An 18433-nucleotide genomic window follows, 5' to 3' on the forward strand; every position below is an offset into this window, starting at 1 on the left:
GAGGCAGGAGAATGGCGTGAACCCGGGAGGCGGAGGTTGCGGTGAGCGGATATCGCGCCAATGCACTCCAGCCTGGGCGACAGAGCGAGACTCCATCTCAAAAAAAAAAAAAAAAAAAAGATTTAACAGGGTTTCAAGTTTCCTCCAGTTTAGGCATTTACACCTTTGTGCTTGTTTTGTTTCAGGATGTTACTATAGTATTGATATTGGATAACCCATATTTATATACCTTAAAATGCAATCATTTAAAACACTAAGAATTACATTTATGGTGGAGCTTTGGGAATTTTAGAAAGCAACCAGTGTTCTTAGATGTGTTTATTAGCCTCATTTCTAGAGCTATTTCTACTAAAGTGAAACTGAGAACTTAGTACTTTAGTTGCATCTTGAAATCAAAAATCCCTCTGCACCAACAGGAGCCTACATGAGAACAACCTTTTGCATCTGCTTTAAGTAAAATGTTTGCCAAGAGTTTTACTTTGAATCGTTCATTTTTTTATAGTCTTACACTTCTCATACATCTTTGGTAAAAGCTCCATTATACAATATGGCCAAAGCATGAAGGACCAATACTGTCCAACTATACCATGATGTCCCACTCAATTTTAGTTTTCAGACACGCTCATAAACAAAACCCACTGCACCTTTTCCTGTATACTGCCTTTGCAGTCTACATTTCTGAAATTCCCTATTTAATTCCTTGAGGATCACTAAAATTATTCCTTAAGGCCATATAGGAACGAGATGCTGCTTTACAATTCTGCATCAAGCATTAATATTTGGTTCAAAATATTATCATAGTGGTTGCAATCCAGTTACTGGTCCTAGCCAGCTAACCAAGTAATCTTGTTAGGATCTAAATATCACCAGCGAGCACACTGCTTACACATGAAGAAAAATTAAGTTTACATTCATTGTAATCTGTAGGTTCTTTGTCCTCATCCTCCATCCACTTTAATAGTCATCCCTCAAGTCTACACATCATTCATCATGCTTCCTTCCTTAAAGGAGACAGTGTACTATTGAACCAACAGGATATCTTTTTTATTTGCATGAGTTAATCCTGCAAACAAAATTAAATACCTCTTTTATAAAACATGTTTTCCAGTGTTCTAATTGATGGAGATGTGGATCACTCATCTATAAAAAATGACTTATAGCTTCAGCTTAATCAGTTGCTATAATGTGAAAACAGGAATGTGTATTTTTTTTCAACCAGGTAAAATGTGCATATAATTTGAATGGTTACACGCTTTATTAATGAACAAGGTAAACCTGTTAGTAATTTTTAAATTACTGGTCTTAGGCGTTTGTAACAAGGTAAAAGTATACATTCCAGTTTTGCCCAAAAGTCACTTAAAATATCTACAAATATTTAATCTATGTGTGGTATACACCATTATTGCTCCAATTTCTGGGAAGAGTCTATTTTTAAAGTTTAAAAAAGAGGAAAAACAGCAAAGTGACTAACTTTGCAGTGGAAAAAAAAAGTGTGTCCTTCATGGGTTACACTTTCATATTTTTATGCAGCTTTAAGTTAGCTACATTATGGGGAACTTGGGTTTTATTCCTACTCATGCATGATGTATGTTTCAGAACTTATTTGCTGACATTTCAGAGAACTTCTTGCATTACCTGTTTAACATACTGAGGTGCAACTGGAACACATTACAATGATATTACTCATCATTTGCCCCTGTGGGCTAAGTTTACTATACTGGTCTTAGATATAAAAGGTCACATTTGAAATTACTAAGTTAGAACTCATAAGGAAGGGGGGAAAGGCCTTAAATATAAAAGACAAATGACAGTTTGATTAAGCAATAATTTTCAGTTTACTAGATGAAACAGACTTGCAACATAGTCTGCATGAATGCAAAATAAGCCATCTACAGCAGTGATAAGGAAACTGGGCAAAAAAGGAAAAAAGCATGCATAGGAAAATGCAAGATTCTCTCGAAATAAAAAAAATCAAACTATTATTACAAAGGATTTTACCAAGAACTGCTGTATTTCCCCCATCCCATCTACTGGAAGTCAACAAGAGCATCTAGCAACTTTGTGTTCATGTCAAATATCAGAGCATCCTAACGCAAAGCCAAAAAAAAGAAAAAAAAAAGGAAAAAGGGAAACAAAAGAGAAAACCCTCAAGCCCTCTCCCGCCAAACTGTAGAACAGTAACTCCAGAGTTCAAATTCAAAAGAAAAGTGGCAATTGAAAGAGGTGATGGTGGCAATAATCCTGTGAATGGGTTTTTGATTTCTCTCCTTCCAGGGGATGGGTGGACAGTGCTCATCAAGATTTGTAGTTAGAGGTTAACCATGTGAGCCCCTCATAGAGTCCGTCCCCTGAGGTGGCACAGGAGGGCTGCCCATACCAGTTCCTGTCCTGAATCCGGGTCAGGCCCAGTTTCTTCTGGATCTCGTGGGGTTTCATTGCATCGGGCAGGTCCTGCTTGTTGGCGAAGATGAGGATTATGGCGTCCCTCATCTCCCGGTCATTGATAATGCGGTGCAGCTCCTGGTGAGCCTCATCGATGCGGTGGCAGTTGGCACAGTACACTATGAAGATCAGACCTTGGGTCCTAGTGTAGTTATGCTGCCAGAGTGGCAGATCTTGTCCTGGCCGCCCACATCCCATATGTTGAACTTGACATTTTTGTAAGTCACTGTCTCCACGTTGAAACCCACAGTGGGAATTGTGGTCACCGACTGGCCCAGCTTCAACTTTTACAGGATTGTTGTCTTGCCGGCCGCGTCCAGGCGCAACATGAGGATCCGCATTTCCTTGCTCCCGAAGATTTTGGATAGCACTTTCCCCATCACGTCAGAGGAGCCGGGGCCGGGGGCATTCAGGTGTCCTGGGTCCCCTCAGCCAACAACGCCGCCGCCGCGAAACCGAAACAAAGGCTCCCGGCCTTTTCGGCCTGCCTGGGAGTTGCCTCCTAAGGGCAGAGGCCCAGGCCTGTCGCTGACTCGGGCATCACCGACCGCACAACTTGATTCCTCCAGTTGCCGCTGCCACCTGGGGCCAGAGTATGCGCAGGGAGCCACCGCCCTGCTGAGGCGCGGCCCGGCTGTCCTGTTTGTTTTATGCATTGTAGGATGTTTAGCAGCAGTCCTGGCCTCAACCTACCAGATGCCAGCAGCACCTGCCGGCTGTAACAAAGATGTTTCTGGAGGAACAATTTGGCTTTCAGGAAGAGCAAATAGTTGGATGTCCCCTGGGGGAGGCAGAATCGACTTTAGCTGAGAATCATTGTTCTTAGCATTCAGGATAGTATGTCAATTAGATATTTTAGCTATGAGAGAAGGACTGGAACTCCATGGACTGGACCTGTTTCCTGCGGAGTTTAAAGTCTCCACCTAGTTCCTAGAAAACAAAGGAGTTTTACTAGAGATCACTTGGGGGTAAATGTAGTATTGTCAAGCAGAGTCAAGAGCTGTTGAAGTCTAATCTCAGGGCAGGGGCCTGCAATTCTGTAGCAAGCAAGCTAGGTGGTTCCGGTGGAGGCAGCCTGGCTCCAGCACTGCTGCTTTGGGTTCCTGTCAGACAGGTCCCTGCCACAATGCCTCTGCATCACAAAGAGCCTCTCTTTGGGTGTAGACTAACCTTCCCTTAGCAAGGGCCACTTAAGGGCAGTGCAGCCAATTACAGGCTCTTTACTCCATAGTAGGAGACAGTAAATATTTGAATGAAAGACCTGGATTTCTACTTGTTTCAGCAATTAGAAGGCACTTATGGTGAGAGCAGTTTCAGTGGCATAGTGGGGGAAAGCCAGATTCCAGTCGGTTGTAGATTTCTCCTGTGAATTCTAACTCATGTATAACTACTTACTTAGGCTGGGTGCAGTAGCTCCTGCCTGTAATACCAGCACTTTGGGAGGCTGAGGTGGGAGGATCACTTGAGCCCAGGAGCTCAAGACCAGCCTGGGCAACATAATGAGACTCCCCATCTCTACAAAAAGTTAAAAAATTAGCTGAGCATAGTGGCATGCATCTGTAGTCCCAGCTACTCAAGAGGTTGAGGTGGGAGGATTGCTTGAGCCCAGGAGGTCAAGGCTGCAGTGAGCCAAGATTGTGTCACTATACTCCAGCCAGGGTGACAGAGCAAGACACTGTCTCAAACAAAAACTACTTAAAGGTCAAATAGGCATCTCATACATCACACACTAAACCAAACTCATTGTTTTCTTCCCACCCTCAAAATCTTTTTCTCCTTGATTGATTGATTGATTGATTGAGACGGAGTTTTGCTCTTGTTGCCCAGGCTGGAGTGCAATGGTGCGATCTTGGCTTACTGCAACCTCTGCCTTCCAGGTTCAAGCAATTCTTCTGTCTTAGCCTCCAGAGTAGCTGGGATTACAGGCGCCCACCGTAGCCTGGCTAATTTTTGGTATTTTTAGTAGTGACGGGGTTTCACCATGTTGATCAGGCTGGTCCTGAACTCCTGAGCTCAGGTGATCCACCCGCCTTGCCCTCCCAAGGTGCTGGAATTACAGGCGTGAGCCACCGCACCTGGCCTCTCCGTTATTTTAGTGAATGATATGATTCCTGCTCTCATACCCCACATCCAAACCATCAGCAAATCTTGTTTCTCTCGTCATAGGCAATGATCTCTAGCTGTTTGTTGAGCCACCAATTGCAATTATACTGAATTCACTTGCCAGAAATTCTCCAAGCCAAATAAATTCACTTGGGCCTCTCACAATTTTGAATTCCTGTCCTGCCTATTTTGTGTAAGATCTCAGGGAAAGATATACTTCCAGAGAGCCATCTTGTCCAGCGCATTCCCAGGATCAATATGTTTTGATAAAAAATTTCCATAAAAATTGGCTATGAAGCTGGGAAGACAGGCAATATTCTTTGTCACAGAATTTAAACTAATGGGAGAGGGAGGATGGAAATGCTTGGGTAGTATATGTGTTGTGCCCTGAGAAGCAGAGCGACTTGGGAGGAGCAATTTGGCTTTCAGGAAGAGCAAATAGTTTGCTGCCACATGCACTAGCCGTAGCTCTGTTCTATCATCTGAGTGGCCAGAGACCAGGAAATGGTAGCAAACTCAAGAGCTTCATGTTTTCTCTTCCTAGTCAAAAAGTGCAGTCTCTTCAGAAGGTGGCAGGAGAGCTTTTTCATAGAGATTGGGAGGAGAGAGGTGGTAGAAGTCTTTGTTTACCTCCTGTATTAGTCTGTTCTCATGCTGCTATAAAGAGCTGCCTAAGACTGGGTAATTTATAAAAAGGAGAGAGGTTTAATTGACTCACAGTTCCTCAGGGATAGGGAGACCTCAGGAAACTTACAATCATGGTTGATGGGGATGCAAACATGTCCTTCTTCATATGGCGGCAGGAAGAAGTGCGGAGCAAAGGGGGATAAGCCCTTATAATCAGACCTTGTGAGAACTCACTATCATGAGAACAGCATGCGGGTAACCACCCCCATGATTCAATTACCTTCCTTTGGGTCCCTCCTACAACATGTGGGGATTATGGAAACTATAATTCAAGATGAGATTTGGGTGAAGACACAGCCAAACCATATCACCTCCCGTCCTTGACTCCCATCTCCAGGAGCTATTTGATTCCAGGGGATTGTAGATTTCTCCCCTGAGTTCTAACTCATATTCACAACTACTTACTTAAAGATCAAGTAGGCATCTCAAACTTACCACCACAAAACCAAACTCTTCATTCTCCTCCCACCATCCAAACCTAATTCTTGCTCATCTTAATGAATGGACCCTCTAATGCCCTAGTTGCTCAGTCCAAAAAGCCTAGATGTCACTCTCTTATACCCTACATCTAAGCTATCAGCAAATCCTGTTGGCCCTACTTTCAAAATATAGACAGAGATGGACAACTCCCACTCCCTCCAAGGCTTCAGGTCCAATCCATTGTCTTCTCCCTAGACCTTGTCAGCTGTCCCTCTGCTTCTACTCTTTCCTCTGCATACTCTCTTCTCTATCCAAGAACCAGATAATCTTTTAAAAATATAACTAAGATGGTTTTACATGTTGTTTGGAGCTTTCCAAAGGTTTCTCCTCTCAGAATAACAAAGTCCTTCCGTACCTGACAGTTCTTCCTGATCATGCCAGGCACGTTCCCACCTTTGTTTTTAGCTCTTGTTGTTCTCCTTGCCTAGAAGCTACTTTCTCAAGCCCTTTACACAACTTTCTCCTTCTCTTCATGTGAGTTCCTATTTTGAGAGACCTTCTCTAACTATCTGTCATGTTTTTAAAACATGTCTGCAAATTCTTTGACACTCTTTTCACCAAGAGTTAAGAGTCCAGTTCCTCTCCTCTTGAAACTGACCAAAGTGACTCACTTCTAACAAATTAAATGTGAAGGCAGTGATGCTTGGTCATAAGAGGTGATAGGTGGGATGCTTGCCCTTGGAACAGAGCTGCAATGCTGGGAGGAAGCCCCCACCACATTGACAGGCTGTACAGAGGTATTCCAGCAACAGTCCTCACTGTGGTCATAGTGGACGCCTAGCACCGACCATCAGTCAGGTGAGAAGGAACCCTCCAGATGACTCCAGCTCCAGCCCCTGTTTGACTGGAACCATGTGAGAGACCCTACAGGGAAACTGCCAAGCTCAGCCTAGTCACCCCCAGAAATGTGAACGAAAATAAATGCATCCTATTGTTTTTAGCCACTAAGTATGAGTGGTTTAATTACATAGCAGTAGACAATTGGAACATAACCCTTCTACAGTAGCACTCCCCATCAGTCTCTATTTTCTTACCCAGATTTATTTTTCTTTGTAGCCCTTACCATTATCTGACATATTACAAATTTGTTTTTGTTTCCTGTTCTACCACATGCCCTAGAACTTCAGCTGTGTGGAAGTAGAAACTTTGCTTTTTTTGCTGGGATGGTGCTTGGTACATACCTAGAATGGTGCTTGGTACCTAGAATGGTGCTAGGTACACTACCTAGAATGGTGCTTGGTACATACTAGTCATTCAAGCTCAGACTGTTTTGTTAAATGGATGTACCTGTGGTCTGTGGTGTGAAGAAGGCATCCAAGTTGAACAGAGACAGTATGGGCATGAAAGTATTGTGGAACTTGGAAAGGACCACATAGGAGATATTATTATTATTCTCATTATTCTTGAGGATACTTCTACTTCCCCATTAGTGGTCCTTAATAACGATTTTTTAATGTAGGTAATGAAGTTATTTTTTGTTTTTTTCAAAACAATTTATTTTTGAAGTAGAAATAAAAATCCTGGTGTTTATAGGATGGAGTTTATGCTTCCACGTCTGTAAGAGTGACTAAGCTTCTGAACCTTTTATAGTTGCATTATGTGCAGGATGAGAAAGGGAATGTTCCTCTCCCTATACCCCTGAGCAGGCAGCCTGCAGGCCAAGACCGGTGCCCATCTAGAAAGGCGTTTGCCATAAGAGAAGGATCATCTTACCCTATGTACTCCATTGGACTTTAGAAGACTGTGAGCCAGAAAGTCTCCTTAAAAACCAGCATAGAGCAAGGTTAGGTGAAGGTCTTTCATATTTACCCATTGCTGCCCCTCTTTGTTTTTCTTCTTGTTTTTTTTCTTGTTCATTTTTTTTTCCATGGGGCCAAATCATTATATTCTTCACCATTACAGCAAATGCATATTGAACATTTCTTCATGTTGGTATCAACTCTTCATACGATTTTCACAGGCTTGAGGTGAGATTCTGTTGAGTTTTTTGTGGTTTTATGGCCAGAGACCCAGGAAAGGCTGAATCTTACCCTGCCAATCATCCCAACCCCGATGGCCCAAGGAGCAACAGCAGATGGGGCTCTCAGTCCCACTGTAGTAGTCTCTGAGCTGCACCCAGTAACCTGCATCATAGAGGTCACTGGGGAAGGGAGTTGCGAGATCGTGTAGGCTTGCCTTGTTCCCCGCTCTCAGCCCCACATCTGAGTTGAAGACCTGTGGGTTCAGGCACACTGTGCAGGAGGGAGATTGGAGACCAGATACCAAATGGGGACTCCAAGAGGATGCACGAGCAGAAGACTGTTCAGGGCCAGGCTAGAAGGAAGGAAGCTTCATCTCAGATGCTGACCCTGTGAGGCACACTACCCTTCATAAAATAGGGGCCAGTGAGATCCTGGGCTCTGACCAAGCACACACTTAATTCTTTTTCTTTGGATGGGATCAGGATCAAGGAGACAAAGGGAATGGGTTAAGGCAAAATCTCTGGGAGAAGGTCATCAGTGTTCTTTCTCCAGTGTTTGCTGTCATTGTCCTTGTCATCAGTGTCACCATCACCATCATTAGCTATAGCAGCACACTTGTACTGAGTCATTGTTTTACACCAGGTGCTGTGATAGATTCTTCTGTGGATGGGCTTATTTAGATAAACAGGATCTTTTGTACAACTTAAGAACAAACAGTCCTGTTTGCGGTAGCATTTGGGGTGCACTTGACTGATGCCAAGCAGAGCATGAAAAGGGCTATCACAGAATTTGCATTCTGGGGAGCTCTGGAGGGGAAGGAAGACCTTCCTCTGGCCTGGGACACTGGAGGCTTCATGAAGAGCATGATATTTGATCTCAGCCTTGAAGGACAAGTGGAATTTTATAGATAGAAATGGGCATGTTGGGCTGCCTGAACAGCATGAGGGGGACTAAAAGCATGGTGTATTTGGTAGAGTGGGGAATTTCAGACTGACTGGAGCAGAGTCAGTGGCTAGAAATGAGAGGGACTTGGCCTAGAAGGCAGTTGTTGTGACCCTCTGAGTAATTCTTTTTCCTCCTCCACACCCTTTGTAGCCTGAGTATTACCGTAATTGATAGGAAACTGCATATAACTCCTCCCACCATGAACTCATTTTTATGAGGCCTTTCTTCATTTGTCTCCTTTCCCAAGTCAATGAGTGGAGAAGCACATTCCTAAGGATTATGATAGCCAATTTCCTGCATGTTCTTCACTCACAGAGAAGCAATGCCAGGTCTGGTCTCCTTTCTTTCCTTTCCATGTGTGTAACAGACCTTTCTTTATTTGAAAAAAGAGAACACATAGTGGGACAGGTTGAGTTCAGCTCAGGAGGTCAGGAGGGTCAGACATGAGACCTTCACTGCAGACATTCCTGAGGCAAGTGCCTGGAGCCACAGAAGCCCACCCAGCAGGAGCCAAGGCCAGGAGCGGGCCGGCTTTGAGGAGGACGATCAAGCCTGGCCCCAGAGCTAGGTTCACTTCAGAATGTGGGGATGATCTTGCTCTGTTGCCAGGCTGGAGTGCAATGGCGCGATCTTGGCTTACTGCAACCTCCGCCTCCTGGGTTCAAGTGATTCTTGTGCCTCAGCCTCCCGAGTAGCTGAGACTACAGGCACGTGCCACCACACGCAGCTAATTTTTGTATTTTTAGTAGAGATAGGGTTTCACCATGTTGGCCAGGATAGTCTCAATCTCCTGACCTCGTGATCTGCCCACCTTGGCTTCTGAAAGTGCTGGGATTACAGGCGAGAGCCACTACACTTGGCTGATCTCATTTCTTTTTAAGTTTGCATAGTATTCCATGGTGTATATGTACCACATTTTCTTTATTCAGTCCATCATTGATGGGTATTTAGGTTGATTTCATATCTTTGCTATTGTGAGTAGTACTGCAGTGAATATATGTGTGCATGTGTCTTTATGATTTATATTCCTTTGGATATATACCCAGTAATGGGATTGCTGGGCCAAATGGTATTTCTGTCCTTAGGTCTTTGAGGAATTGCCACACTATTTTCCATAATGGTTGAACTAATTCACACTCCCACCAACAGTGTATAAGTGTTTATTTTACTCCACAACCTTGCGAACACCTGTTATTTTTTGACTTTTAATAATAGCCATTCTGACTGGTGTTAGATGGTATCTTATTGTGGTTTTGATTTGCACTTCTCTAGTAATCAGTGATGTTAAGCTTTTTTTTTATATGATTGTCAGCCATATGTATGTCTTCTTTTGAAAAATGTCTGTTCATGTCTGTTGCCCATTTTTTAATGTTTTTTTTTCTTGTAAATTTAAGTTCTTTATAGATGTTGGCTATTAGACCTTTGTTGGATGCATAGTTTGCATTTCTTTTCCCCAGTCTGTGTTCTTGGCACCTTTGTCAAAAATGAGTTCACTGTAGATGTGTAGCTTTGTTGCTGGGGTCTCTATTCTGTTCCACTGGTCTATGTGTCTGTTTTTATACCAGTACCATGCTGTTTTGGTTACTGTAGCTCTGTAGTATACTTTGAAGTCAGGTAAATGTGATTCCTCCAGTTTTGTTCTTTCTGCTGATGATAGCTTTGGCTATTCTTGGTCTTTTGTGGATCCACACAAATTTTAGGATTAAAAAAAATATTTCTGTGAAGAATGTCATTGGTATTTTGATAGGGATTGCATTGAATCCCTATATTGCTTTGGGTAGTGTGGACATTTTTAACAATATTGATTCTTGAAATACATAAACATGGAATATCTTTCTGTGTTTTTGTGTCCTCTTCAATTTCTTTTATCAGTGTTTTATAGTTTTCATTGTAGAGATCTTTCACTTCTTTGATTAACTTAATTCCTAGTTATTTAATTTTATTTGCGGCTATTGATTTTATTTCAGATTGTTCCCTGCTGGCATATAGAAATGCTACCAATTTTGTACGTTGATTTTGTATCCTGCAACTTTACTGAATTTGTTTATCAGTTCTAATAGTTCTTTGGTGGAGTCTTTAGGTTTTTAAAATATTGTTTGGAAGTCATATGGAAATACCATTTAGAAATAATTTCCAAATACCATTTAGAAACCATTTGAGCGTTTTCTTACTTCCTGGCACAAAAAGTATCCTGGGCTCATCTTAAACATTCTTAGTCCTAGCCCTGGCATCAGCCATTTCTCTAACAAGCTCTGGTTCCCTTCAGTGGAAAATGATATTCATAAGCCAAGATCTAGGCACTAAGTGTATTCATTGTTATTGAAATGCCATTGTTATCTAGCCCTATTAGTGGAGCGGAGTAGGGAATATATGTTTTATACACACACACACACACACACACACACGCATGCTCACACATACACTTATATTTACATCTAATTATCTATCAACTATCTATTACCTATCTATCATCTGTCTATCTATCCATCTATCTAGAAAAGTATGAATGTACACTGATCCATCCATTCCAATCTAATGCCATAGGATTCATGCTAGCTTCCTCCCTTTCTGAATCTATGACTCTTTTCTGCAAAAGTGACACACCTGGCTTCCAGTATACTTTATTTACTTATGTGATCAATCCCTTTTATGTAGCCAACTCTCACCCATCCCTTCCCACTCATGGATGCCCTCCTTACCTCATGTGGGTTCTCCAGGCCCTATTTAGGCTCTGGCTGCTCTTGAAGGCCACACCTTTATGTGGACCCCTTCTCTGATTGCTTGGGCTCCCGCTTCCAGGTCAGGCTGCCCCTCCATGTGGACGCCTTCCCCAGCACACTTGGAATCTGACTTGGAGCCACCATGACTCTCTCCTCCACCTTAATGTGTGGCTACCACATGGCTGCAACCCACCTAATGGCTTTAGTATTCAGAAAAGGAGGGGAAAGGAAAGAATAAAAAAGGAAAATGAATAGTGCTTTTAGACATGCTGCCCAGTCAACTGACCAACTGACCATTTTTTATTCAGTGTTCATTGCATTAAGACAATTGGGAGGTGAAGATGGAATGCAAGACGTATAAGAAAACATGTTTCCTGTGTTCCAGAAATGTCAGGGGAGATGAGGTAAAAATAAATCATAACTAATATGATAAGTGCTTCGTTGAGTGTTACAAAAAATATGTTCTTCAAAGAAGGCAGAATGAAACTGAATATTCTCTCCAAACAATGGGCAAAGTCACAGTAGATTAACTCTCACCTATGTTAATAATCAAATTGGAATTCTGACAAAGGCCCCACACCAACAGTGATTACAACGATAAATAATGTTTATTTGTTGGTATTCAGTCATTCAGTTCTATAGATTTCTCTTAGTGTGCAGGACGGCATCAGATAATATTTTTGTAAAGGGGATTTTATCACTTCGCTTAATATAAAATTTATTATAGAATATTACAAATAAAACATGTGATATAAATGTCACTATTAGAGTCATCATGATAATTCTTATTTTTCTTAAAAATTATGGATCAAATTGTTGAGAAATATTTATTCTTTGATGAGAGCTCAGGAGGAGTTGACAATGCTAACTAGAGGTGGGTAGAGATAGTCCTATGAGAAGCAGAGAAGCTGAGTCTACCTATCTGTCACTTATCTGGTCACCTCCTTTATATTACATAATGCACAACACTCTACACAGACACTGGGAGAGCTCAATGAATGTACAAAATCACCAACTACTCATGCAGTACACTAGATTAAGCCCATCTTTATTTCAAGGTTTTATTGACAAAGTAAATTGAAATCTCTGGTGTTCTGGGGCGCAGCTTTCTTGAAGAACAGAGTAGAAGTCCTTAGAATAACTCATTCTCCACTTAGGGTTCCATCTCTTGAATCAACCTTTAGAACAATGGGCTTTTCTGGTTGAAGAAGTCCTTGCATGCCTAATTTCAAGGGGATCTACAATAGTTAAACAAGCATATGGAGAATTAATAAATGAAGTGAGAGAAGAAAAGATGGAAGCAAAGTAGAAAAAATACATGAATGACAAAAATGCTTTGCAAGCATATAAAAACGACTCTCAACACCATGTATCTTGGATTCTTCATACTTAATCTATAAGCTGGGTAAAGACTGGATAGTAAAAGCACTCACCATCCATCATTTAACAAAATATTTATGGAGCACCGACTCTGTGCCAGGCCTGAGACAAATTCTTGTGGACTTGTGTTTTTTTTTTTTTAATTTAAATCTTAAGTAAAAAGGATGAGTTTTAAAAATTAAATCTAGATTAGTAGGTATTATGGCAAACTATTTTGGAAGTGCCATATAAAGTTAAATTTTTATAGGTTAAAACTTGCAAGGTAATCCTGAGTAGTTGTTGTACAGTTTAATTATGTGGGCAGTTTTCAACTTCCAGAGTCTAGTAACCCCTCCCAGTTGAACCCATCAAGTGCAATGATGGGAAAGGTCTTCAGAAAGAATTATTCTTTGCTTTTTAACATCTCCTCTGGCTTCCAAGCATAGTGCAAATGGGGAAGTTCTCAAGTTGTACAGTGTTTTGATTCATACTTCCAGCACTATTGTCACTGAGTCACCCCTTCGCTGTTGGGGGAGCCACCAACAGAGTAACATTCTGATCTCAGTTCAGTGAGGGGAAAGCAAGTTGCCATGGATACAAAGAAGCGCCAGCCTGAGATGCCTGAGAGCTTGCCAGGGAATATCTTTCCTGTCCCAGGTGTGCCAGAGGCCCACTTTCTCTCAGGGCTGAGCCTCCTGCCTGAATACACACATAGGAAAGCTACACAGCTGCCCTGAAGCCATAGATAAGATGGCAACCATCTCCATCCTCCTCCTCTCCCAAGCACAAAGTGTACTTAAGGGGTAGAGTTGCATATTAAATACACCGGTCCTGGAAATAAGACTTATAGGCTGTTGCTTAATATGAATCAATGACATCTGTTCTTTAACTTCTTCAGAGAAAAGATTCTAAATCTTCCTATAAATGTATCACCTGGAATGTAAGGTCAAGCAGTAAGGATAGCCCTGCTCTATGGTAGTCCTTCATATCCACCAGAAATGCCTGAAATTAGTCATTCTCCACCTTTGCTTCACGTGAGAACTTATCGGGGTACACCTGACAGTGTAACAGAACCAGTCACGCTTTGGGTTAATTAGTTAAGAATTTCTGAGATGTCACAGGCATCATGAATTTTTAAAGCTCCCTGGTGATTCCAATATACAGCTAGTGGTTTGAGAACCACTGTCATGAGAGAGCTTCTGTAGGTTCTGGTGATGGAGAACACCATTTAAGTCACAGCCAGGTAATCATTGCACTTAATGATTGTGCAAAACACTTCTTCTTTCCAATTGACTTGAAACTGAATTTAAACTTACTCAGGTTCAAAGAGACTGCACATAATCATGTCATGCTAATCTGCATTGACTTTACATGATGTTCTTAATGCTACAGGTTTCGAAGTCCAGAACTGAAGCATCCTTAATGATCAAAGATGGATCCAAATAGGTTCTTTGGCCCATAGAATGAATTATTAAAAGATAAACATGCATATTCTTTTAAAAAATATATACCCTCCAGTTAAAAAAATTCTTAATAAAACGTCAGAAAGTGTACTGACCTGTGTTTCTTTACAAGGTTTGAAGGAGAAGTTCTGAAGGACTCTGATTAGAGCAAGTTTCATGTTCATGAGAGCAAACCTCATGCCAATGCAGTTTCTGGGTCCAGTTCCAAAGGGTGTGTATATGTAAGGATCTATGTTGTCCTTGTTCTTCTTATTGAACCTAGTTCCATATTGGTAGATTAAAAAGTTAATGAAACATAAAAACCACAGAGTTACATGTTAGGGGTTCTTACTTAAGAACCACCCCCCTCCACCTCCCAACCAGTAGTACACAGGATACTTTTGTGGGCTGGTCATTGAAATCTTGCTTTGGTTATTTCGTTATAATAATCATAACCTACAGGTCCTTTCCATTCTCCATACCCTATAGGAGCGTTTCTTGAGATGAGATGAATATTGTTGCAAATAATATTTATCTCTAAACACTAAAATTGTATTCAGGGTGGTGATGTGTTCACACTATAAAAGGCACATAAGTGATAAGACTGATGGATGGAAAAGTAGATTCCTGCCTCAACTCACACTTATGTTGGTCACATGCTCATTGAGAAAGGAGAAGGAGAAAATGTCTTGTGCTATTTCAAGTTGTTATTTTTCCCTTTCCTTCTCCTGTCATCTCTTTTTTTCTAATTCCCCCCTCCTCCTCTCCACCTTCCCCGTCTACCTTCTCCTCTGCTTCCTTCTCCTCCTTCTCTTCCTTGTTCTTCTCTCCATCTCTTCCTCTCTTTCTCCCCCACACCCTTACAGGATAGTTTAAGTCGAATAAATTACATGGGCATATGATGCTACCCTACTGTAGTGTCATCACTGCTTTCCTTGATCTGTTCCATTAGGCTATAAATTCTTTGAAGATTGACCCATGTTTAATTCAAATTTGATTTCTAAATATTTGATTATAGTAAGGAAAAAACGTTGATTCGAGGAAAGTAATAATGGCATTGTTATATGTTTTTACAGGAGTCTTTATATTTTGGAGAGCATTCTGAAATATTTACAGGCTATTGCTTCAAAATAACATGATAGTCAGGAGGAGGGTGGTGGTGGCATTTGGATGGGGCAGCTAACATGGATTGATGGCTGTTGGAACCAGTGATAGATATATGGAGATGCACAAAAACTATTCTGTAGGCTGGTGTCTATACAATATACTTGTGTATATGTCAGACATTCTCTAATATATATATACACACACACATATACACATATATCATGGATTTATGGATTTATATAAATCATGGATTTATGGATTTATATAAATCATACGGATTTATGGATTTATATAAATCCTATAATTTAGATTTATATAAATCATGATTTAGATTTATATAAATCATATGATTTAGATTTATATAAATCATATGATTTAGATTTATATAAATCATATGATTTAGATTTATATAAATCATATTTATTTCTCCCTGCCTGGCCAAGTTCCTGACACATGGCAAGCACTATCTTTTTGGTGACTGAGTGATTCAAAGTGAAGTACAGTGAGTGATGTCTGATTTCGTATTAGTGCAGCCACAGGAGGAAGTGCTGAGCTTGCAGGAAACATAGAAGTCCTCTACTCCAGAAAACAGAGAACTTGGTCAGCTCTGACTTACTCTGTGAACAAGTATTATGTGCAGACTCCATGCTAGCACTAGGGACACCATGACCAACAAGACAAGGTTCCTCCCATCAGCAAACTTGCAGGTAGGGGCTAATGAAAGTCTAGATCCCAAGCATCCTAAATCACCAGCCAGTACCCTAAAAATTTCATTCTAAATTTTGCTTAATAATACAATAATGGGAAAACACCAACCATATGCTTTGCCTAAGGCCTGACCTTGTCCTTGAATTCCCAGAAGAGCATGCTCAAGACACCTCCAAGGAGGAGTGTGTGAGATGTCTACTGTGAGTATAAGGGAACTGCACAGGACTGCAGCCACAGACAGGACCTGTGCTGTCTTGTGTCTTCAGTGAAGTGGCTTAAACTGTTAGGGATGAGGACTTCTCAGGACCTCAGCCCGCACTCTTAAAATTACCATAGAGGAAATAGCAAGTAACATTGAAAGCAAATGGAATGTGGAAGCATGTTTTAAAGTTGCTGTTAAATTCAGAGAGCTAAAGGGCACAGCATAGAAAAAACAGAAAGGAATAAAAAGCCTATACACCTGAAATAACATCATGGTTAAATGGTTTATGGCATATGCAATATATACATATATATATATTTATAGTAGTATATGTCATTGGATAGTTTCCTGTTAAGTAAGCAGCAATTCAAACCAAATAAAAAGTGATACCATTCTAGTTTTAAAAAATCTATACAGGCATAGAAAAATGCCCACAGGGACATAATTGATGATCTTCATCTTGTGCTGGGACTGTGGATGGCTGTAGTTTCATTTTTTCTAGTCTGTGGCTTGTAAAGTTTGATAATTATCACGTTTTTTGTGATAAAAAGACTTACAAGCAAATGATTGTACAATCACACGATTGTCATGTAGATTAAGAGAGGCAGAATGTGCTTGAACCAGCCTGGCTCAGGGTGAGCTCCATTTCCCTGGAGCCTTGTACCTTTCAGGGCGGAACTCCTCAGGCTCTGTCCAGTACTTTGGGTCATGGTGAAGAGCATAGGTTGGAATCACCACCATTGCCCCTTTGGGAATGAATACCCCATTGATTTCAACATCTTTCTTGCAGGTCCTCTCAAGTCTAATAGCAATTGGGAATAATCTGAGTGTTTCATTCACCACCATGTCAAGGTACTCCATCTGTACCACGGCATCATAGGTAGGTGGTGCCTGGAAAGAAAGAAACAAATTTGGGTAATTTGAGATTTTGAATTAACTCTCAACTGAGTCCATGCAGTACGACTGAAGTATTAGAAGCTCCAGAGAATAACCCATACTGGTAAATGATCATAGTATTCATGAAGTATTTTAATAACTGTCATGTCCATTGATGTGCTCAGTGACCTACTGAGATGTGTGGAGGAGTTATGAATGTAGGAGATATTCAGGACCATCCTCACCCCAGGGACTGAAATCCTTAGCATGACCATGTAGTGGTTTTTCTTTCTCATGGGAAGAAGTGTGATTAATGGGCTATGACCATTACCACCAAATAAAATACACCAAAGTCACTATCACCTTTCAAAAAGAGGTCACACATCTGTACCAAGAAAGAAAAACAGGGAAAAGAGCAAATACCCTCTTCACACAAGGATTATTGGTTGCAGAGTCCTGCTTGGTAACTCTTTTGAGGAGTTTCAGACCAGCTTGGGCAACATAGTGAAAACCCATCTATACAAAAAATACAAAAACTAACTGGGTGTGGTGGCTTGCGCCTGTAGTTCCATCTACTCAGGAGGCAGAGGCGGGAGGATGGCTTGAGCCTGGCAGGCAGAGTTTGCAGTGAGCTGAGATTGCACCACTGCCCTGCAGCTTGGGTTGTAGAGTCAGACCCTGTCTCAAATAAATAAATAAACAAATAAATAAATTTGAGGATAAACTTGTTCCTTTCTATCACAAATACAACAAAATAAATTTATGATTGGATGCTACCAAGGTACACAATTTGAGTTCTAGTTAAAGTTATGAAGAGAATAGAACCCCACACCCAGCCCCATCCCCTCCTTTCGGAACAGTCTCCTAGTTGTTGCTTCAGGGCTGGACTGTAATATTCAGGGCTGGATGTAAACATCCCTTTGTGTCTGCCTCACTGCCACACCAGGGTCAGCCCCACAGGCCAGGTCTCTTCACACCAAAAAGAATCCCAGTTTGGGCAGAAGTCTGAAAACTGTGGATGATACGTACCTAGCACTTGGTGTTATATTTGGGAGGCAATATTGTAGAGGGTTAGAGTTTAGCTCAGGAGTCAGATACCCTGGTTCCTAGCTTGGCTTCTTTGCCAGTGGCTACCTGACTGGAACATGAGACAGGTGTGGGGAGAGCTGAGTCAGCCTGCATCGCGCCCCCAGGGCAAGGCTCCGTCAGACCACAGCCAGACCAGAGTGAGTCCAGTCAGTATCAGCAGAGCTCACTATCCGGTCTTGTGAGCAATAAATGCTTATCATTAGATGCCACTGAGGTTTTTGGATTTTTTTTTTTATATACTTTAAGTTTTAGGGTACATGTGCACAACATGCAAGTTTGTTACATATATATACATGTGCCGTGTTGGTGTGC

At 41.4% G+C, this 18433-nt stretch overlaps 2 protein-coding genes and 1 pseudogene across 12 annotated transcripts in view; 1 reads left to right on the top strand and 2 right to left on the bottom strand.

The window, feature by feature from the left end:
- The window catches only part of ZSCAN25 (zinc finger and SCAN domain containing 25), a 119499-nt gene that overhangs the window by 19614 nt on the left and 81452 nt on the right, over positions 1–18433 (top strand). For 3 of the 9 annotated variants that reach the window (XM_055292441.2, XM_063646250.1, XM_063646247.1), the window contains exon 7: positions 11647–11742. The exons of 3 other annotated variants lie outside the window; for them this stretch is intronic. In XM_055292441.2, coding sequence (XP_055148416.1) covers positions 11647–11699 — 53 coding nt within the window. In that variant the 3' untranslated portion in view covers positions 11700–11742. Of the gene's footprint in view, positions 1–11646; positions 12485–14089; positions 14252–14272; positions 14398–18433 lie in introns of those variants that run through there. 3 more of the 9 variants (XM_063646245.1, XM_063646246.1, XM_055292439.2) reach the window with 3 other exon arrangements.
- On the bottom strand, positions 2296–2822 carry LOC129489625 (ADP-ribosylation factor 6-like; annotated as a pseudogene).
- The window catches only part of LOC129489601 (cytochrome P450 3A5), a 32562-nt gene continuing 26494 nt past the window's right edge, over positions 12366–18433 (bottom strand). For all 3 annotated transcript variants that reach the window (XM_055292468.2, XM_055292470.2, XM_055292469.2), the window contains 3 exons: positions 16821–17047; positions 14256–14418; positions 12366–12576 (listed from right to left, as the gene is read on the bottom strand). In XM_055292468.2, coding sequence (XP_055148443.1) covers positions 12481–12576; positions 14256–14418; positions 16821–17047 — 486 coding nt within the window. In that variant the 3' untranslated portion in view covers positions 12366–12480. The remainder of the gene's footprint in view (positions 12577–14255; positions 14419–16820; positions 17048–18433) is intronic.

The sequence above is a fragment of the Symphalangus syndactylus genome, chromosome 9 (genome assembly GCF_028878055.3).
Source record: "Symphalangus syndactylus isolate Jambi chromosome 9, NHGRI_mSymSyn1-v2.1_pri, whole genome shotgun sequence".
Lineage (NCBI taxonomy): Eukaryota > Metazoa > Chordata > Mammalia > Primates > Hylobatidae > Symphalangus > Symphalangus syndactylus.